The 24,194-nt window shown below is 26.7% G+C and overlaps 2 protein-coding genes across 2 annotated transcripts; both read right to left on the bottom strand.

Moving 5' to 3' along the window:
• Positions 1-5,329: 5,329 nt before the first annotated feature.
• On the bottom strand, positions 5,330-8,611 carry LOC114176698 (uncharacterized). Its single transcript, XM_028061817.2, has 3 exons — positions 7,547-8,611; positions 7,226-7,327; positions 5,330-5,731 (listed from the first exon to the last, which is right to left on the bottom strand). Exons 1-2 carry the CDS (start codon positions 8,422-8,424, stop codon positions 7,324-7,326), a joined length of 882 nt encoding a protein of 293 aa, XP_027917618.1. The 5' UTR covers positions 8,425-8,611; the 3' UTR covers positions 5,330-5,731; positions 7,226-7,323.
• Positions 8,612-15,573: 6,962 nt separating this feature from the next.
• Positions 15,574-17,900, bottom strand: LOC114176297 (RING-H2 finger protein ATL56-like). Its single transcript, XM_028061284.2, has 2 exons — positions 17,164-17,900; positions 15,574-15,945 (listed from the first exon to the last, which is right to left on the bottom strand). Exon 1 carries the CDS (start codon positions 17,716-17,718, stop codon positions 17,167-17,169), a length of 552 nt encoding a protein of 183 aa, XP_027917085.1. The 5' UTR covers positions 17,719-17,900; the 3' UTR covers positions 15,574-15,945; positions 17,164-17,166.
• Between the last annotated feature and the right edge of the window lie 6,294 nt (positions 17,901-24,194).

The following is a 24,194-nucleotide window of genomic DNA, read 5'->3' as shown; positions in this document are numbered from 1 at the left end:
TAAGAGTAAAACCGGATGTACAGCAAAAATATTATAAAACACTTAAAAACGAATCACTTTTATTAATAGATATAAATGCATCTCTTCTCTCTTTTTTTAATTGTAAATTTTCCCATACTTCTCATAATTTTCAAATATATATATATATATATATATATATATATATATATATATATATATTAATTCCAAAATAATAATATTTAAAAGTAATGAAATCCTATTATTTTAATAATAAAATGTTTAATATAAATAAAAAGTTTATAAAAGATCTCATTATTTAAAACGTTTTGTCATTTTAAAATTTTGTTCAAAGAGCTATTTTTAAGTTATTTAATCATTTGATAATCTGTTTGAAGATCGAAATTGTTTGTGTGATCTTCGCAGCTTCAAGTCTAATTTATCATTTTTTCTAATTGAGTATGATAATTTTTAGTTTTTCCTTTAATTTAATTTTGTTCATCTTTACATTCATCTCTCTTTGAGGTAATTTTTTTTTTCTCATTTTTTCTATTTGATTCTCTATTGATCAATAGTTATGAGGGTATAATCTGATTTGTCTCTTAGACATATTGTTTAGATAGAGAACTTGTAGATTTAGAAAAGTTTTAGTAATAATAGAACCATTTGAATTTTCACAAAGTAGGGAAAACTAGTCTTAATCTGTACGGTGTGAGTATACTAATTTGATGTTTGAATATTACTACTCTCTTGAGTTGAGAAAATTTGATTGTGTTTGATGATTCTGGTATAGTCTATAGCTACGGTGATCTTGTGTTAATTAAATGATAATTGTATGTTAAGTGATTGTAATTAGTTTGATGTGTGAATGAGATAATTAAAATATAAGCATTTATAAAATGAAAGAAAATGAGCATAAGTTATAAAGTTAGATGTAATATAAATGTCATTTAGCATATTTTTAAAAGAGATGATTGTGATTCTTCCTTATAATTGTTAAAAAAAGTTAAAATTTTATTCATTTCTTTATATCACTATAAATTTTCATGATCATGCATCGTCTGTAAACTGATATAAACCATCTCCTCCACTACTTTTGATGTGTCTTAAAGATTCTAATTTCTATACTGTCATTTCCAAAGTTAAAAATAATATTAATTATTCTTTTATTATTTGTATTCTAATATTTCACCTAATTTTTAATTAATTTACATGCATTTATCTATTGCAATATGGAAATAAAAGAGTGAAATAGAAAAATTCTATAAAAAACTAAAAAAATATTATATTCCTTAATCTGTGTACAAAACTTGAGCCAAAAGAGAAAATAAAAGAGAGCATTAAATTAAGAAGTTATAAGGGAAAGATTTGGGTTTTATAAAATATTTACTTTTAACTATATTGACATGATATAGAATTTGGTTTTGGATTTTTTTAAAAATAAAAATATGTCTTATTAGTAATTTGGTGTTCATATTTAAGTATTTGAAAAATAGATTTTAGTCCACATATTTATTTTCTAAGTCAATTAATTTCAATATTTGATAAATAGAATTTAATGTGATCTTTTTCTAACTTGATTTGGAAGTGTGGTACTTTAATAAAATGTTTAATTAGTAATTTAGTTTTTATATTTAATCTATGATTAATTTGTGTACTTATATATATATATATTTTTAATCAATTGAATCCTATTAAGAGATAATGTAGGATGTTATGTGAAACCAACATTAACATTATTAAGAGTTACTATTTGTGAGTCCAAACTTTTTTCTTCTTCTTTAACTTCTTTATCTTTAGGGATGACAATACAGGTTGGCCTGACCCATTTAGGTCTGGTCCGCATAAGGCCTGCACAACGCGGGCTGATCCGTCCCACCCCGCACACTTTATGCGGGCTGCAAACACTGGTTCACCCTGACCCGCAGGCTGATCCGCTTTTTTTTTTTTTTAAATTTTTATGATAAAACTTTCAATGTTTAAAAAATTTGAAAACTTTAAGAAGTTCACAAAATTAAGTAAAAACTTTGGAGAGTTGGATGATAAATTGATAATTCAACATATTCATACATTTTCCAGTTATACAAGAATTTGAAACGTTAATACAAGAGTCCATAAAAAAAGTAATTAATATACAAGTGCAAGTTTTTTTTTAATTTTTATGTGGGCTTGCGGGCCGACCCATGCGGGTTGCAGGCTTGCGGGCTCACTACCCTGGCCCGCCCCGCGTTTTTTTCGTGGGCCTGCGGGTCGACCCAATGGGCCAGACCCTAATTGCCATCCCTAGATAGAGGGCCCAAACTTTTCTCATTTTATTTTTTATGTATATTTTAAAATTATATTTATATATAATTATATTAAATTTAAAATTATATTTATATTTAAATATTATTTACAACTTAATTTGAAGATTATTTTAACTACAATTTATTTCATACTAGTAATTTTTGACATTTAATGATAGCTTATTATGATTATTTTATGATATGATAGTGAAAGATAATCATATTTGTTTGGATTCTATTATCATATGTGTCTATTTTGAGTATATAAAATGAAGATTTTTTTTAATTAAAAATAATAATTTATGTATAAAAAGTTTAATTCGATACCTTTAAATTGTTTGTCAAAGTTTCGTTACTACTCCTTCATATCCGATATTTTCATTTTCTTCTAATACATTGTTGCATATAGACACATGAATCCAATTGTAGCTTTTTTGTTAATTTCTAAGATCTCTAAACGACGATGCTACAGAGAATGAACTACGCTATCTCTATGTAAATAAATAAATAATATGTTAAATTACTCTTTTGGTCCTTCTATTTGTCAAATAATATTAGTTTGGTTCTCAAGTTTTTTTATCTCAATTTGGTCCTCATTTTCTTAGAAATGATTCAATTTGGTCATTACTGTTAATTTTGACCAAACAAGATTAAAGTCAACACCACGTGTTAATTTATGTTTTTTTTTTGAATTTTTTGATTTTTTTTACATAATTCACTACAACGTGTCAAAGTGATTCAATTTGGTCCCTATATTTTTTTTTTTAGTTTCAATTTAGTTCTACTTTTTGTAAAAATGAATCAATATTATCCCTTCTTAAATTGACACTCAATTTAGTTTTTGTATAAATCTTATGATAATATTCTTACTAAAATTGAAATTTTTATTAAATATTTGTAAAAGTATTTTTAAAAAAGCTTTTTTTTAGTTTTATTATTAAACAAAGTTAAACCCCAAACTTAATTTCAACAATTAACAATTTTGTCATCAAATATAAAGACATCAAGTGTCTCATATTATACAAACTTAGTCAAGATTAAAAACCAAATAACTTGTCACACATAAGTTTAGGAACTAAATTTCAAGTTTAAAACAAAACCAAAGTTTAACGTTTTCTATAGAATTTAAAGTTAGTTTAAAATATTTCTGAAAATATTTAATAAAAACATTAATTTTAGTAAGAATATCACTATAAGATTTATAAAAAATTAAATTGAGTATCAATTTAAGGAGAGACAATATTGCTTCATTTTTTACAAAATTTGGGACTAAATTGAAACTATAAGGACCAAATTGAATCATTTTGACATGTGGCACAACTGTGAAGTGACACGTGTAAAACAAAAATTTTAAAAAAAATCAGAAATTGACACATGTAGTTGACTTTAATATCATTTAATCAAACGAACAGTTAGGACTAAATTGAATATTTTTAAGAAGATCAGGACCAAATTCAGACAAAAAAAAACTTGAAGACCAAACTGATATTACTTGACAAATAGAAGGACAAAAAAATAATTTAACCTGAATAATATGGAGACTCATTTGTTGGAAAGTTATAGGTTGCAAGGATAATTTGTTATATCAAATCATTAAAGTTTTAGGAGATAGTGAAAAAAGGCTAAGATTTTAAATATGAAATATTATTAAGATGAAATATTATAAAGGAGAATGAAAAAAAAAAAAAGGCAAGGGCAGAAAACTATCTTGTTTTCTTTTATATCCAAACTTATTTTTACAAGAACTATGAATCTTAAATCTATCAAAAATATTTGGGATTACCTCAAACAAAATATGTTGGTTGTGAAAGAATCAAAGACACATAAATGCTCAACTTGACTAAAAAAATTGAAATGGGGAGAATGAAGGAGACAAAAGTAATGAAAAGTTTATGTTGATGAACTATTACATATAGTAAATAAATTGTAGCATCTCAGGAATAACTTTCCGGGTTAGTGTACAAAAATTTGGTTACTACTGTATTAAAAAGTATGAATCAAAGTATTAACATTGGAGGAGTCTAAACATAAACTTAAGAGAATTAATTAATTCCTTACAAGTGTAGGAGCAGAGAATAATGATGAGATAATAGGAGGATGTACAAGATGTTTTTTACGTAAAAGCACAAAATTAAAAAGGTGCACAGCTAAATGTAAAAATAAAAATTTAAGAAGGATTCACCATGCAGCAAGGTGAGACCTTTTTACCTGTCTACATTTAAATAAAAAAAAAAAATGATCCTATGAAAATAAAAAACTGTTGAAGTGATGTCAACGTCATAAAATATGGTGATTTAGAACATATAGAACAAATTTGAAAGTCTAAAATTGAAAGATGCAAAGTTGACCAAAGGAGAACTAGAAGACCAACAATTTGTTTCTTCCACACATTTTGGTACAACTAATAGATGTAGTGACTCATGGTTGACAGACAGTTGTTAAACAAAAACGTATGACCAACAACAACGTATTTTTCAAAGAGCTTGGCAAATTAATTTCAAAGCAAAAATTGGCAATGACAATTCTAGCCAAGAGAAAATGGGATGTTGATATTGAAATTTGAAGTATATATGTGAATTGACATTGAACAAATTTTGCTCAATGTTGCATAACTTGTAAGAGTAAAGCTCTATTTATTTACTTCGAACACCTCACAACAATGTATTTTCTTCCTCAATGAAAGGAAAAAAAAAATGCAGAGAAAACTGAATTTCCCTTTTTCAATTTTCATCCAGAGTGAATGAGAAAACAGGGTGAGAAAGAGTGTAGTGTGCATAGGATTTTGTTTCGTTAGAGAAAAAAATAAATAAAAAGAGGAAAGAGAAGAGTAAAACCCAAACAAAAAGTACAGTGAATTGACAAGAAAATCTCCCTTCTCGGGTTTTTTTCATATACTATTAATCTATCACAATCTGATTCACCTTTTGCAGACTAAATTTGAGACGAACCTTGGACAGATGGACCTGTATTGCCAACTCTAAGCAACACACTAAGATAGTACAAACAAAAATAATGCAATTTCAATTACCAATCATCTAATATTTAATAAAAAAACTAAACATTTTAAAATAAAATAAAAGTCGAAGTTTATACTTTCAAAATCAAGGAGTCTTCTAAATTCTTTATTGTAATATGATATTTACGGTATCTATGAGAATTACATTTTTTTTTGTGACTCACACAGACGAACCATATATTTACGTACCAATCCATGCCAAGAAAGTAGTACTTCAATAGCAAATCAGCAAAGGAAATTAGCAAAGTTTTTTTGTTCCTAAAATTAGTCGTATAGATTATATTTCCTCAGTATATATGTATGATGTATTTCAGTATGTGCCCTGAATTTACCAGGAACCACCTTTCCAAAAAATAAAGCTTCCTCGAACAGGTTGATAACCAAGTTCTCTGTCGTCACCAAAACTTGTTCATCACACAAAGATGAGAAAGCACTACATTACCAATACAGCATTACGGATAGACCAAATAATCTGACAAAAAGATTGTTTATCAGTTAATAAAGTAAGAAAATAGAGTACTTTTTGTTGATAGATTACTGAATAAAGAGTAAATTAAGAAACGAAAATTAATACAGTTAAGGAGCAACATAGAAGGATCTGACAATTCGTGGAACTGTTTTTTAGGAAGTAATTTTAAGATAGTTGGATACTCTTTTCTCTTTTAACTAGTACATCTCTTAAATTGTAAGTTTTCTTTATACATCGATTCTTAAATTATAAGTTAAATAATAATAAAAATTCTTAAAGATGTTTATTTGGGCAAGTTTAATCCAACTTGACTTTGCTATACGTAGATTAAATATAGCTTAGCTTGGAAACAAGTTTTTTTTTTTTTTTTCAAGGCTATGGCATTTGCAAATAATTAGAGCTCAATGCACTGTTTAAACAGGTCTCGTGTGTTTAAAATTCAAAATTTAAGTATGATTTGTTAACATTTTTATGATAAGATTTGACTTATCTTTTCAAAATTAAAAAAAAAAAAGCTTGTCATTCACGATATGACCAAAATAGTTTTTCTTTTTTCTTTTTTAAAAACCGGTCTCGACGATGTTTTTATACAAGTCAACTCTAACATGTTTATTTAATATCAATTTATTTTAAGATCTAATTTAACTTTTATAAATATCTTATTTCATAAAAGACCTTTAAACAAGACATAGATATTTCTTTATACCTTCTACCTTACATATTTGTAAAAGTTAAAGCAATATATAATTTTAATATACTAGAACAAAATTAATAAATAATAACACAAAAATACATTTTACATTAATCAACATACTCAATATATTTTTTTTTTCAAAAAAAGTAAACTCTGCCAAACCAAACATGATATATTTCCATCCTATACTTTATCTATCAGGAAAAAAGAACATATTATCCCCTCCGATCTGACATAATGTCAGTTTATTATTTATCTTCATTCATTGTATTTATTATCACTGAATGTAGTATTTATCAGTAGTAACTCCAATCTGATACATAATACTACATAACCTTTTCATGATAAATAGTCCACTGGACTACTGATTTAAGAATTAAAAGATTTTCGTTAAACGATAATGCAATTGTTAAAAAAATTAAAAATACCTTAAAATCGTATTTAAATTTTCAAGAGTCATTAGAAGATATTTATATAAACAACTATTCATAGAAACTGTTACATCTCTAACAACAATGCTCATAAATAATCCCCGTTTAAGACGTTCTATTTAGCCAGCTGCCTAATCATGGAATCTAGTTCGAGACATACTCTACACTAAACCATATTTTATCATTTGTTGAAAGTATTAAACTTAAACACATTTCTTATATATATATATATATATATATATATATATATATATATATATATATATATATTAACTAAATATTTTTTAAAACAAAGTAAATAAAACAATGCATTACATTATAATTTAGAGGATAACGATATTCTGTTAGAAAACAGTCACTTTCAAATGGTACCTGGAATGTGGATTATTGCTCCTTCAATTCCACGGAAAAATTTGTTAAGTTGGCTTCCGTTATTTAGTTGTGTACTCCAATGTAAACGTGGCTCCTCCTTATCTGACCAAAACAACATACTCTGTTATTCATTCCTTCCACCACCATCTACTCAAGATTACTTAAAAGAGATAAAAGTATCAACAAAGAAACAGACCTAATCAAGAAAGGAAAATCCTATTCTTGGTATATTACTTTATGGTAAAGAATTGTACACGAAAAATATAATATTAAAAAAAATTAAATACAAAAAATGAGGTTGGATTAGATTAGTTTGATTACATTGCAGATAGTTGCATTTCCTCTGGTTGGAGTTCCCTAATTGGATGGCGTTTTCTACAATCACAGTAAAAGATGGTCATAATCACGTAACTCCACAGCACTAACAAACCGTACCAAACTATCACATTGGCTTTATCCTCAACCCTGATCCAATCCTCAGCCTCCATCAACCGCTCCACCTTCGATCCGATCAGGCTCGACCCCAGTACGAACAGACCCGACAGGGCCCAACCGCATGCCCGGCTCCCCTCCATCAGAGCGGATCCGACCCGAATGGCGTCCCAGCCGAACCTCTCTTCAGCGACGGAGACGACGAGAGCGACGCTCATGACGGCCATGAGGTAGACCTCGAGGGCGGACCCGGCGGCGAGGAGGAGGAGCCTGGCGGCGGCGGAGGAGGCTAGGGCAGCGAGGAAGCGCGGGATGGGGGAGAAGGCTAAGAGGATGGCGTAGACGAAGATGGTGGTGGCGAAGAGGCGGAGGGCCGCGGAGAGGAGGGAGTGGGTGGTGTCGGCGTGGAGGGCTAGGCGGGTGGAGTGGACGGCGGAGAGGGCTGCGGCGAGGGAGAGGAGGTAGGAGGGGAGGGAGAAGAGGGCCTTGATACGGAGGAGTGAAAGGGCGTCGTGGCGGGACTGGCGCCAGACATGTCGGGCCTCGAAGCGTGTGGGGGCGTAGCGTGCAAGGGCCTCGAGATGGTGAATTTGCGAGGTGAGGGAGTGGGTGGAGATGGATTGGGAAATTAGAAGCGTGGAGAGAGGGAGGGTGGTGAGAAGCATGATTGATGCGAACACCAGTTTGTTACAGGCTATGATCTTTATCGACTCCACTATCATCTTCACTGCCGAAACGCACCACCACACGCCACCCGATTCCTCCATTCTTCTCTCACTCTCACTCTACTCTACTGCTGCTGTTGGATCATCAAATCAAACCCTTCCCATTTTTTCTCTGTCCTCCGTAATCTTGCTTCGAAGTTACGTCTTCAATGTCCTCCTAAAATTTACTAAAGAAACAAATGTGAAAGATTTATCTCAATAAATTGCATGTAAAAGCTACTAACTATACTTTATCCTATGCTTTTTCTCTATAAAATTGTTTTACAGGGATATTGTATAATTTCTTTTTCAAAACATCAAAATAAAATGAAATTATAAGTAACAAATATTTATAACAACAAATTTATAGAAAATAATATAAAATTATTATTAGTGGATTAAGATAAACTCAACTTCATTCTGTCTAAAATTTATCTAGGGTGTGATTCTTATGAGTGAAAATATTGGAAAGAGTGGGATAGCATTGATTTGAATCGATTTGAGGGTGGAGTTTGTATTATTTTTTTTAAAGAATTTGAAAGTGATACCGGAGTGAATTTTAAAGTAAATTTTGTAAAATTTTGTATATAATTTAAGGGATGTGATTAATAAAAAATAAAATTTAATCTATGATAATGATTTAATGATACTATGACTCCCATTTTTTGACTCTTATTCTTTACTCCCTAACGTCGTGACTTAATGTGGGTTCACACTAATCCACCTTAGAAAGTAAGGGATGAGGGTCAAAAAATAGGAGTCAAAGTATAATTTTCCAAAATGATAATTAGATAAGTTTTAATTAATTTTAATTTTTTTTTCACAAATAAAAATATTAACAATATTTATTAATTGAAAAAATATATAATATATTTGAAGTGAAAAATAAAATATTTAAATTTTGTTCATTAAAGCAAAAACGGATGTGGATAAAATATTCAAACACATTAGAACTACATACGTCACAAATATAACCGAGTACGTGGAAAAAAATGAAGTTAGAATCGAATACAATCACAAATGTACCCGTGTAAAGGCTGGGCAAATCATACTAAATTGCACTACACTATTAAAAATTGCACTGAACTAAAAAATTGTTCTCCTGAATTGCACTAAACTGAAAAAACGTTCAGATGAACTGAACTAAACTATTTTTTTTTCTAACAAATTGAACTACACTGAACTGTACTGCACTATAATATGAACTTAATTGATCTGTTATAAACTGAAATGTTTTACAAACTGCGTTACTTTTGAACTAAAATGCATTATTTTTTAAGTGAATTACACTATTTTTGAATTTAACTACACTGCTTTTAAAGTTTGTACTATTTTTGAACTATTTTTTGAATCGAATTATACTGATTTTAGATCAATTGCACTATTTTTAAACTAAATTGTACTATTTTTTGTACAAACAAGTACTTCCACCATTTTAGATGTTAGGCAACGAGATGAAGACTAACCATTTTTCCTCCTGTAGACAAGTAATGTCATTCATTTCTCAACATAGAGAACATCAAGTGCATAATATTTCAATACACCAAAATCAAAATATTATAACTAACTAACTAGACACAAAGACATACTTAATCACATAATCAAAAAAATTAAATGCTTCTAACTTATTATAACTATTACCGAGATATACTTAAAAACTCCATTCATACAATCATGATTTAATGAACTTTCACGTTTTTTATTTTATGTTTTAAAGTTTTGATGGTTTGAGGCATATATAATTTTAATTAGAATTGGGATTGCAGAGTTTTTTTTTTTCATTCTCGATTCTAATTTTCTTCTTTTAGGAGATACAATAGTTCGAAGAAGAAAAAAAACTAAAATGAATGTGGTTTGATTAAGAAAAGCAAATATATAATAAGATTTATTTATATGTTTAATACTTTAATAATAAAATATTTAAACTTTAGTTATAAAAAAAATTATTCTTACTTATTTTCTAAATCCTTGCTCACATATATATATATATATATATATATATATATATATATATATATATATATATATATATATATATATAAGTTATTATAATATATTTAAACATCATTATTTGTTAACTTAAATAACAAACTTATTTGATTTTATAATAATTATTTTTAAATTATATTTTAATATAACTTTTAATTATTTGATAATATAAAAAAAATTAAATTGGTAACATATCATATTAAAGTATAAACTTTATATCTTCGACAGTATATACACATGATTATCAAATAGTATGGATAAATAATATTGAAATAATTTACTTACTCGTTTTGCTTCGTAACCATTATTTTTCTAGACTACAAAACAAACTATGTTACGACAACAAGCATAAAAGAAAAGATAAAAAAGGCAGTTCAAGCAGTTAACTGAACTGCAAACACAACAAGTTTACTTTTTTTTTAACTGAATTATATGACAATATAGTTTAGTTTTTATTAAAAGTAATTCAATTTTTCTAATATAGAATAATATAGATAATCCACAATTCAGTACAATTTGATAAATTATGCTCAGCTCTACGTGTAAATAGAAAAAAATGTATGAAGTTAGAATCGGATACAAGTTCACTGTATCCGTTCCATTACTTCTTCATAATAGACATGTATCTCCGTGAAGAAGGATCAATAATGGAATGGTACATGATTTTCTAATATAATAAGAAGGGCCACAGTGATAAGATGACAAACTTCTCTTCCAAATTTTCTAAAAACAACGGGATCCAAAATAAACATAATCTCACAAATCATACAAATCATAGCCTATAATTCATTTCCTTTTATTGAAAACGAACACCACTGTTTTTCATAAATCATACCTATCTATTTATTGACTATAATAATTATAATTATGCCCATAACAACATGTCTTTAATCTTCGGATTAAATGATATTCAAAAAATATATTATTTTTAATTCAATCCAATTTAAATCCATGATAAATTTATTCTGACATATTATAAATAATTAGAAAATCTTGCGCTCTAAGTATCAATCCTAACCTGATTTAATAAAACACATGTTTTGATTGTTTGCTGTTATAAAAAACAAGTTTGATCAAATGAATTAGAAAATATTATCTCAAGACAAAAGTTTTATGATTTTGTTTTTGTCGTATGATTTTGTTTAAAACTAATTTATTTTTGAGGTTCAATGAAACATAATAAAAATTTGTCAAACATAATTTGTGATTAACAAATTTGAGTCTGGACTTCAAAAATATTAAACTAAACACAGACTTTTTAACGAAGAAGGAAAAATTGTGAAAGTTTACGCAGTATCTTTTATTTAAAATTTTTTGTGAATATTTAATTTTATTATCATGATGCTTCTCTTTTTTTTTTAATAAAAATTAGAGTTGTCAAAACGGATAATCCGAACGGATCTGATTCGACCTATTACGAGTTGATCACTTAGTGAGTCAATCTAACTTGGTTTACTTATTAGCGACTCAAAAAAATTCGTGAGCCAACTTAACCAGGCTCACTTATTAGCGAGTCAAAAATATTCGAATCCGGCTCGGCCCACCGCAAGTTGGTGGGTTAGACGGGTTGCTCACAAGCTCACTTAATTAAAAAAAAATATAATTTTTTGTATTTTTGTTCAGTCAAAACTAGATTATAATTCTAATTAAAATATAAATAAACTTTAATACAATCCAAATACAAACTAACATCACAAAAATACAAATAATTATCTATGTGTTGGCTAAAAAAATCTAACATGACCCAAATGTAAAACACAACTTAACAAAAGATACTTGTGTGACTCTTCATTTGTGGGTTGGTGAGCCAACCCGACTCATCACAGGTTTAACCCGGGTGAGTTGGGTCAAAAATCAATCCGTATTAAAATTTGTCTCAATCCGGTCCGAATCCGTGGTGAGTCAGGTTAACTCGCGGATTCCAACCCATTTTGATAGCTCTAATAAAAATATTTAGGTTCTTTTTAACATTTGCTATATTTATTGTTTTGTTTATCTTTAGTTAATATAAACCTTAAAACTTTATTTGGATTCCCTTATTTTTCTTAGTTATGTAAATACTATTAGGATGTTGACCAATAGACCTCCATGTGAATGTTGCCTTCGCTTTTCTCTGATGATGTTCCACATCTTCACTAACATAAGAAGGATTGTATGATCATGCAAGTCAAACATTTTTTCTTTATAAATAGATGTCTTTTCTTTCCTTTGAAAAATAAATCTTCAATGACTCCCTTTTCGTCTACTCTAATTGCTATAATTAAAAACAAAAAGAAATTATGATTTTTTATAAAACTCAATCCAATAAAAAAGTTTTATTCACAGTATAACAGAATATCTGAGCATATATGGGTATATGAATTGTATACAAATACAATTAATAAGTATAATATATATATATATATATATATATATATATATATATATATATATTACCGTTATAATATGAAGAGAGGTGATTGGTTGATACAATAAATTGATATTTCGTTGTAATGTAATATTTTATTAACAAAAGTAAATTACATAATGAATGTTATTAATGAACAATCTATATTTTAGACGTCAATACGTAACATGATTTGAAACAATCTATAATCTTTCTAATATGAAAGGCAATGGAAAAAATATTCATAACATGAGCATGGTCTCTAAATTAACTCAATTAGATTAGGTTTAATATTGTTTTTCCTTTTTTTCTAGAATGTTTATTTAACACATTGTTTTCACAATTAATAAAAAATATTTTATAACCACTTCAAACTAATTTTCCTCTTGAAAAAAAAACTATTTTTCTTGTGTTGATTTCTACGTAATTCCTTTCTTTAACACCGTCCAATTCTTTAAATTTATTATTTTTATTTATAAATTAATTTTCATTACTGTTAATAACTTATCAATAGTATACAATAACATTATATTTAAATTTAAAATTTTATTATAAATATAAAATCATATACACACATTCAAACACATTTTTTTAGCACATCTTAGATTTATATAATTATTTAAATGCTAAAAATTATTTATTTTTTTAAGTCTTGGTTGTAAAAATTATTTATATGAAGAGAAACATATGGGCAATATATATTTTCCTATGTAGTGTGTTACCAATACGCGCCAAAACTTTGGACATAAAAAACTATCACTTCCTGTAAGTTTAATTTAAAAAATATTATAGTAATTTAATTTTACTCGTAAAAAAATATACCTGCTCTAAGTTCCATCTCTCGTAGTAGTCTAACCCAAAGTCAACAAACTTTAAATTCATCTCCATGTAACCACCACCATACAATGATAAAACTAGGGTTGACAAAATGGGCAGTCCGACATTTTGATCCGGCTCGTATGTGGTCAATCAAAAACGAATCAGGTCAGACTGGTCTGCCAAACAGAAATGGATCAATAATCACAACTCATCCCATATTTGATAGATTAATGGATGAGACCTGACCCATCCACTTTTTTTTTTAAAAAAACTTTTTTAATTTGTTTTCAATTTTTTTTTAATTTTTTTTATTTTTAAAATTAGTTATATATATATATATATATATATATATATATATATATATAAGTTATTATTAAAGGCATATTTAATCAAATAAAATATTTTTTAAACTTTTAATTGATTAATTAATATTTTTAATTAGATAAATTAAAATAATTTTTAAATTTACATATTAAATTATTTAATTATAACTAATAATTGAAACTTTGTAGGTGTTAATAGTTTAAATTACAATACTATTATATATTTAGATATTTAAAAAATATAATATAAAAAAATAATTTTTTTAATTACTTTTATTTTATTTAATTTTTTTAAAACATGTCGGACTGACCTGTACTTTGGCCTGTCAAGTTGACAGATTGGATTAGATAGATCAGAACGGACTAACAAATTGAAATCTTCAACTCAACATGTTTTTTTTTAACACAGGATGATGGACTAACCCGTTGAACCTAGCCCATTTTACCACCCCTAGATAAAACCATGTCTAAATAATCATCACCCCTGCATTTTACAAAATAAAGCACAATAAGCCTAACCTACAAATTGAAATCATCACAGTTCGTTTGACAGTTAGTTTTTATGCAAGCATTGGAGGCCATTGTTCATTAACTAAAAGAATGAGTAAAATTTTATTTTGTTAATACAACGGGAACTATTATACATCCTTCACACAATATATATATATATATATATATATATATATATATATATATATATATATATATATATATATATATATATATATATATATATATAATGTCTTGATTAACTATTTTCTTTTCTTATTTTTTTAGAAAAGGCAAACAAATATTATTCCCCAAAAAATCAGGCAAAATTCAAACAGAGTTGTAAGCAGTAAAATTCTAATAAAAAAGATAAATCATATCTTCTTCTTTTTTCATTTTGGTCACACAATAAAAATAGGTTTCGTAACTACAGAAGTCATGTCAACAAACTCAATGTAACTAATTCTATAGTATGTTTGTTACACGTGAAAAACACGAGGAAACAAAATCTCATTAATTTAGAAGAGAATGAAAAAAAAGTAGCAAAACAAAATTGATTTTTGTTAAAACAAACAAAGTATATTCCAGAAAACCAAGCATATTCCTGTTGTTTTTCAATATGCATGTGAAGAGTAAGACGGTGTCGGAATTGAGTGGACTTCAAATAAATAAAGATTAAAAACTAACGGTACGAATAAAAATAAAAATAAAAATACAATTAAACAAGTTAACAATTTTCTACCACTACAGCATTCTATTAATTTTCTCTGTTTTTGTTGACAACAATAAATGAAAGCCAGGTTTTAAAGGTATGTACAAATAGTTTGAGGAAAACAGCATATAACAACTATCTTCAGACAAAGAATAACGTCACATTTAGTTTTCCGTAAGGGTTTATCCGTATGGAAAATTAATTTTCTTTAAAAATTGGTCGGCATTAACCTTTACGAAACATAATGTTTATGAACCTTTTATAGTTTATTATATGAGAGCCCTCCCCCAATATATACCTCCGAAGAGAAGATATTATCCAATACTTTTGATACCTCTGTCAATCACCTACTCTAATACTCCTCCTCAGCCTATGAAAACACATTATTTTACTTTTCTCATCTTCACCATGCCCTTCTTTCTCAAAATGCCAAAATATAACACTAATTTACATGCTCACTAATTTATCTTCTCAATCCAATCAAGCCAAACAACTATAAAAAATAATCTCTTCATAATTTTTCACTATTTTACTTGAATCAAACAACTAAAAGTTCAATTGTATTTCTTATTCATTTTTCTTTTCTCAATTTATTCCTTCTTTATTTTCATTTCTGCCATTTCTTTCCCCACAACAAACATAGATTTAAGGAGTTAACCATCTAGAAAGATCAACCATGTCTTGTGCGAGTTCTCTGGTGCTCCCCTGAGCTATCAGCAACTTCTTGTGCTTGTGTCAAAGACCACACAGCAAATAAAACAGCCGAACTGGATGTACCGCAGGACGTGCTCCACACTCCACCATTAATAATTAATAATACTCCAATGAAAAATGTTTTATGCATGCAGAGTATTTAAGGAATCACACTACAGAAAAATAAAATAAAACCTATTATTGTTATACGGTGAAATGAAAACTACATACACCTGATCTTATATGTAAAAGCTTCTAAAACAAACCACTGATAATTTATACAAAATGCAGCAAAACGCAGAAGGGTTTGATCAACTTCACAATGTAAACAAACTTTCCCTTGTCACCAAAATCACGATTTCATCACACGCCTCATCTATCCACCACAAAATTTCCATCACACAATCCAAATGACCCTTCTTGTTCCTTAAAATTTCACACTAAACCCTTGTTTTATCAGCCAGTGATGATGTTCCCTTAATTATATGGAACACTATACAAATTTCAAGAAAACGCAAGAAAGTCTGTAACTTGCCCAAGATTTTTTGCATACATAAGTTCACTGTTTTTCGTTCGTTGGACTATGGAGCTAGACATCCCTCAACACTAAATACTAGCAGAAAAGAATGCAGCTAGTGACACGACAATGTTTCACACACCTTCACAAAAATTAACAAACAGCAATTTAAATCATTCATCGATGACAATCCACTTTTGTGGAGCGATAACATGTAAAACACCATCAAGTTTCCTGCACTCAGTTAATACTTATTATATCTCTATTTGAATCACGTTATATCACCATTCATACACACACTTGTATCTCTATCCCTATATAAAGTAGTCTGGAACTCCTTATTTTTCAGAAATCAATGGCCTCAATAACTCTTTAAAAATAACGAATACTTAACCGACACTAGAGGCAACCATGGAAAAGTAATCTACTTCGGTATATAGGCATCAATCTATGTACTATAAAAATTCTCTACGCATCAATCTATCAAGAACAAGAAAATTTACTTTCCGAATTTTATCGAAGATGAAATTACGACCACAAGGTTGACTAAATAAGGAACGCGATCAACTATCAAATTCAAATTCACAATTAAATATATGAAGACATAGCCAAGCTCATGAATTTATAACAACTGTGAAACATTCCGAGGAAAAATCATTTGGCAAATAGGTGAGGATGATCAGAGCAACAGAGTTAGATTTTAAGGCAAATTCCTATTTTTTTTCTTCACTTCTTTCTGATACTTCCAAAATGAGAAAACTAAATAAAACTATTGCTACAGTTCAAATCCGATAAAGAAACTATACATGTGGAAAAGAGAATAAAAATAACCTTATATGTTCTTAGACCAAACGGCATAAAACCGATAACTTACAAGCTATAAAAGGGTGTCGGCAATGGAGTCAGTTTCGCAGGCTTGAAACTGGCCAAAAGCAGAACCTAGTGTTGCGTCATGTACTGGAGGCCCGGCATTAAATCGCACGGGTGTACGGCACGTGGGGCATGCGGCGACTTTGAGGAGCCACGTGTCGACGCACCTGCGGTGAAAGACGTGACCGCAGGCGGCGAGTTTCCGGCAACACTGGCCGCTGCGAAAGGCGTCTAAACAGACAACGCAGTGGGAGTCGGCTAGCATGTGGGATCCCCGGGAGAGGCGAAAGCGAGGGAGCTTATTGATTTCGCGAGGAAGGAGGGCGTTGGAAGCGGAGGCGGAGGCGGAGGAGGGGCGGAAGCGAAGGCGGTGGAAGGCGCCGCCAAGGAGGAAGAGGTGGAGAAGGAGAAAGGCAGCGAAGCCTATGAAGAGGAAGAAGAGGGAGGTGAGAATAAGCATAATGATGGGTTTGAGGAAGAGAGAGAGAAGGTTGGGATTAGGTTTTGGTTGGGGTTGGGGTTGGGGTTGGGATTGGGGGTGGTGCGTGGGATGAGGCATGGCGATTGGAATTGAGGCCTGGGAGGGAAGAAGAAGATGATGATGAAGAAAGATTAAGAGGGACGGAGCGTGAATGATGGTGTGTTACAGAATAAAATGGATTTTATGGGATCCAATCCCACATCGAGAGAGAGAGATAACAACACCGGGTGCGTCCCATATTCTAATCTGTGTGGCCACTCGGTTTTCAACTGACGGACCTTTCAATTTTTAAATAAATCAAATCAAATATGGGAAACAATTTTTCCAAAATTTAAATTATTCAAGAAATATATATTAAATAAATGAAATAGTTTTTCTAGTTAATTAAAATTTTAAGTTATGTAATATAATTAAACAATATATTATTCAAAAAATTTTTAAGAAAATTATAATATTATCTAATATATTATATCATGTAACTATTTTGAAAATATTACTCTGTTCTAATAAACAATACAAAACTACTGTATATATATGTCCTGCACCATAATATATTTGTATTGAATTGTATGGAAACTACAGATTATATTCTTATATAGTTTCTTATATAATCTGATTGATTTTATGGTAATAATACATTATTTTGAATGAATTTATATTATACTAGACAAATATAAAATAAAGAATAATAAACTAATATAATATTTGTTAAAAATATATAGTTGAATTATAAGAAGTCCGATAATATCTTAATTTTTTCTTTACACAATTTGGTTTTATTTAAATATTTCATTTTGTGAAATGTTTATTTATTAAGACAAAATAATAAAATATGAAAAACGAATCAGTAAAATCTATTAAATAATTTTTGTAAAATATTTTATATTACATGATACAATTAGAAAAAAAATACAGAATATAAAAATTAGATGAATTATTATTTTATATATATATATATATATATATATATATATATATACTCTTTTATTTAGTTGAAATAAAATAATGTGCTGAATATTTTATTTTAAGTGGTATTTTACATTTTGATAGAAAAATATTATGCTAATTTTTATCAATTCGTATTTCATTAAATGATAATTTAATAATAGAATATAGTTTTTATGTTTATGTTTAAATCTTTTATTACAATATATCTATATTACATATAATTTGAAAATAGGATGATGTATTATAAATACATTTAATTTTTTTTATTAAATCGCGGTATACAATTTTGATAACAAAAAATTCTATTATATCCACGTTCTTATTTTTCATTTTCATATTAAATGATAAATTGATAATAATATATCTATGTATTAAATGATGATTTAATAACAGAATATTATAATTGTAGTGAATATTTTGTTCATTACAAATTTATTTATATTAATGGGCAGAATATCAAAAGCTTTGGTATCAACCCTAATATATTTAAGATTTATTAATTTGAATTCAAATCAATTTGTCTTACTATAAATTTCATAAGTGTATTTTAAAAAAAATAAATAAAGAGGTTTGCTTTTTGTAAATTAGTGTAGATTTTGAAAAGTCAAACTGATAGCTTATTACAAATCTTGGATTTAAATGAATGAGATAAATTAAATATACACATAAAATAAATAGAAATAAAAAAAATTCAAATTTAGACGTAGTTAATGCTAACAAGCATAATAAGGGATTAATTTTCACAAAAAACATAGAAATGTCATACATTGGGGTCAGTTGTTGTACTTTTTAAGTTTATATGCTAAAAATATATTCAGTAAACAAGACTAAATTTTTAATAGCTCTGATAAAGTTGTCACCGTATTCATCAAAGGTTACAAAATATATATATATATATATATATATATATATATATATATATATATATATATATATATATATATATATATATATATATATACTATTTACTTTTAAGTCTTGATTTTAAACTCTTCGATTTGAAATCAAATCAATTAAAAAATATAAGTAGAAAGATTTGCAATTTCTTAATTTTCAAATTCAATGAATTTTCAGTATACTTTTTTTTTTTATTTTAGATATTACAAACTTTTTTACGAAAATACAAAGTTAGTATGAAACGTTGAAATTATAAAGTGATATTAATTTTCCTCCTATTCTTATAAAATTGTTTGGATCTTTTAAATTGTTTATGTTCTAGTAGTTTTTTCATTTTGGAGTTTAGCACTGCACGTCAACAACAACATTTTGAAATATTGATAGTCACAAGTACAACAATTTTAATAAAATTATCCTTTTTTTTTAAATATACATCTGGTCCTTATTTTTGTTTATTTTATTCAATTTGGTCTTTATTTTCGTTTTATTTTTAATTAGGTCCTCATTTTCATTTTATATTCAATTAGGTCCTCATTTTCGTTAAATTGTGGTAAATTTGGTCTTTTTCACTAACGGTGTTTAAATAGTTAACGTTTTTGAACCGTACATGCCACGTGTCAACTCCTGGCTTTTTTATTTATTTTTTATTTTTTTAAATATTTTTTATTTTAAAAAAATGGTCCACGTGTCAAGTCACAGTTGTGCCACGTGTCAATAATAGTGCCACGTGTCAATTTATGGTAGTATTATTATTTTTGTTTAATTTAGTCCCTATATTCGTTATTTTTGTTTAATTTAGTCCAAATTTTTGTTCAAATTAATCAATTTTGTCCCTTTCAAATTGACACTAAATTTAATATCTTTTATACAAATTATATTAATATATTTTCTAAAATTGACCTTTGAATTTATTATTTTTTAAATTCAATTATAAAATATTAAATTTAATTATAAATTGAATAAATGCTTATATTTAATTGCTAAATAGAATAAAATTATTTAAAATATTATAAGAATATTATTATTTTTTTTTAATATTTATATTCTAAAATATTTTTAAAATTGATATATAAAAATATTTTAAATATTCAAAATAAAATATTTTAGAAAAATAAACTAATATTTGTAAAATTAACATTTACATATAAAATATTTTAGATTTTAATATCTAAAATGCAATAAAAATATTAAATATTTTAAATTTAAATGTGAATTTTACAAATGTTAATATATATTTTTAAAATTTTAATAATTATATTTTAATAATATTTAAATAATTATATTCTATTTAACAATTGAATTTAAGAATTATATTCAATTAATAACTAAATATTATAATTTATAATAAAATTAAAAAATAACTAATAATAATGTCAATTTAAAAATTAAATGGTTTTATTTTTAAAAAAATTTGGGACTAAATTAAACAAAAAGAATATAGGGACTAAATTGAACAAAAATAACGAATATCGGGACTAAATTGAACAAAAATAAATAATACAACTACAAACTGACACGTGGCACTAGCATTGACACGTGGCACAATTGTGACTTGACACGTGGACACTTTTTTTGAAATTAAAAAAATTAAAAAAATCAAAAAAAAAATCAAAAAAAAATTTAATAAAATCAAAAAAAATCAAAAAAACCAAGAGCTGATACGTAACATGTACTGTTAAAAAACGTTAACTATTTAAACACCTTTAGTGAAAATGATCTAATTGACCATAATTTAACGAAAATGAGAACCTAACTGAATATAAAACGAAAATAAGAACCAAATTGAATAAAATCAACAAAAATAGGGACTAAAAGTATATTTCAGTTTTTTTTTTCTTTTACACAGCCAATTAAATTGTATATTGTTATTTCATCAATTACTTCATATATTTATTCAATGATACTAACAGCGATTGAGGGAATGATAGTGTTCATATGACTTCAAATACTGTTTATAAGATTTTATTTTTTTAAAATATAAAATCGTTACATTATATTTAGTTTATTATATTTTAGCTTAATATTATCTCATATCGTCAATAAAAATTTTAATTGTGTTTTAATTTTACATTTGTGTTTTTTAATCTAATACTGTCTTAAATTCCTACTCATAGATCAACCTTTTGGTTAAAAAAGGATAGGAATTTAATATTTTTTGGGTTTCTTCTTTAACCTCCAAGCATTTCTTTCACCACCTCCAAAATTTTTTAGAACTCCTTAAATGATCTTTGACCTTTTAATTAAGATAAAAAATATATTTTCTATTCTTTTATATTTACCCCACCCACTAGCATACACCCCTTTACATCTTTTTAACCATTCAGAGAATATTAAATTTCAAAATCTGGTTAAAAAAATTATTACATTTCAAAATTTGATTAAAGAAATTACCAATTTTAAAATAAAGTTAACAAAATTACCGGATTTTGAAATATATATATATAAATTTTTTTTATATAATGTACAAAGAAATTAAAAAATAAATAAAAGTAAAAAAAATAACACTAAAAAAGTTAAAACAAAACAAAGAAAATAATTAAAAATAAAATTAATAATATATATATATATATATATATATATATATTTAAATATGATAATTGGTTAATTAGATTTCGAAATTTTGTAACTTTATTAATCAGATTTCAAAATCTTGTAATTTTTTTAACTGAATTTTGAAATTTGTTAATTTCTTTAATCAGTTTTGAAAATCCTATACTTACATAAATATAAAAAGAAAAAAAAATTATTGTTTACCATAGTTAAAAAGTTAAGGGTTATTTAATACATTCTAAAAAAATATTGAGATAGTGAATAAATGCTTGGAGGTAAAGGAAGAAGCTCCAATTTTTTTATTTATTTAAATACACAAACAAATAATGGTCCATTTTGTTTAAATATTATGGGTTCATGTAATTTAAGCCCCAGTCAAGTTAGTCTTATTCGAGTGGTTATAACTTGAGGAAAATTTCTTCCTGCACCCTGTAATTTATTATTGAGTCTCTCACTCAGCAGCTTAACCTTGAAAAGTCTAAAACCCCAAAATTGAATTGGATCTGAAAACTAACAATCCCTATTCACAACTATACTCTGAAAGTACACTTTTTTTTTAACCTAATAAAGTTTGAAATGGTGCTTATTTAAATAATTCAATTTAAAAATATTTAAGTATGTTTTAAAAGGGTTTTATTATGCTCCATCACATTTAAACTTTATATTCGTGCCCTTGTTTTCGTTTTAATATCAAAACATTATATTTGCTTCATCTAAATTTTTAAATTCGTGCACTTGTTTTCGTTTTAATATCAAAACATGTCTTAATATTACCATTAAAGGAGTAACAGAAAACAATTTCGAAAACATTTTTTGAAATAATTTTGTATTTTTAAAATATCAAAACTTTTATGACCACCATTGACGGACATGGATATAACAAAATTACAATAAACCTATACTCATGTGCTTTACATTAATAATTAGGTTTTTGAAGTTTGAACAGACTTTTTTTTCAACTATAAACCCCAAGCTTTCTTGTTAACAAGACTTTTTGAAGGCTATTGTTAGTCCTTTTAATAAGTATTTTTTACTAACAAGCTTAATGTTTTAAAATTTTCCCTTCATTTTGACAAGTTGACCTTTAAATTGATTATAAATATTAATAACATGTTTTATGATAAAAACAGTGTAATTTTTAAGTTTTTAAAAGTATTTCGCAATTAATTCAAACAAGAACTAAAATAATGTAACAATAAATAATATAAGTTGATAAATATACATAGGTTTACATAATTTTTTAGTTATAAATTATAAGTAAAAATAATATATAGTATGTATGAACTTCAAATAATATATAGTACTTAAATACTTGATCGATACAAAGATAGTTTTTTTTTATCAAATTTTTAAGAATTAAATATGTTTTTAATTTTTAAATTTTGACATAAAATTAAAATTTGTATTTATCTAAAATTTTGATACAATTTAGTCATTAAATTTTAAAAGTAAATAAACATAATCTTATTAACCAAAACATATTAATATATTTTCAACAATAACAATGTTTTGTGTTAGTATTTGAATTCTTTATACTATTTGACACATTATAATTCAAATGTCAGTTTAAATGACTATTTAACACACAAAAAATTTATTGTTAATTTGTTAAGAGGATTATATTCATTTATTTTTAAAATTTGTAAACAAAAACATATTAAATTTTGAGACAATAATAAATTTCAATTTTCCATTTAGAGAGTACAAATATATTTAACAAAAATTTTAATAAATATATTTTCAGGCCATTAGCCATAAACACTATCATTAAAATGTGTATAAATTTAATAAGTCAAAACCAAGTCAAGAAACATTACTATGCATAAAAATAAAATTAAAAAATGTACTTTCATTTATCAAACTATAGTAATAACGCAACTTTCAAAATTGGAATTGAAAATTTTAGTATCGTGACTGTTGAGTTTAAAAAAGAAATGAATGAGAATGGAAACATCTCCCGTATGTGAATCATTTTTTTATGGAAACGATATTTATGCATACAAATAAAAAATACAATTTAAAAAAATAATATATTTTTTAATTTTTGAAAATCTTATACTTCAGTAAATGTGTAATTATTTTATGTTGCATTTCATTAATTTCTTGAACCGCCTCTCTCATTTTGAAGTAGACTTTTGAGAATGTAAATATACGATCCA

Source organism: Vigna unguiculata, chromosome 3 (genome assembly GCF_037176805.1).
Source record: "Vigna unguiculata cultivar grain cowpea cultivar isolate G323 ecotype 2 chromosome 3, ASM3717680v1, whole genome shotgun sequence".
In the NCBI taxonomy this organism is placed as follows: Eukaryota; Viridiplantae; Streptophyta; class Magnoliopsida; order Fabales; family Fabaceae; genus Vigna; species Vigna unguiculata.
Note: the sequence above shows the minus strand (reverse complement) of the source record. Positions and strands in the feature narration are given on the sequence as shown.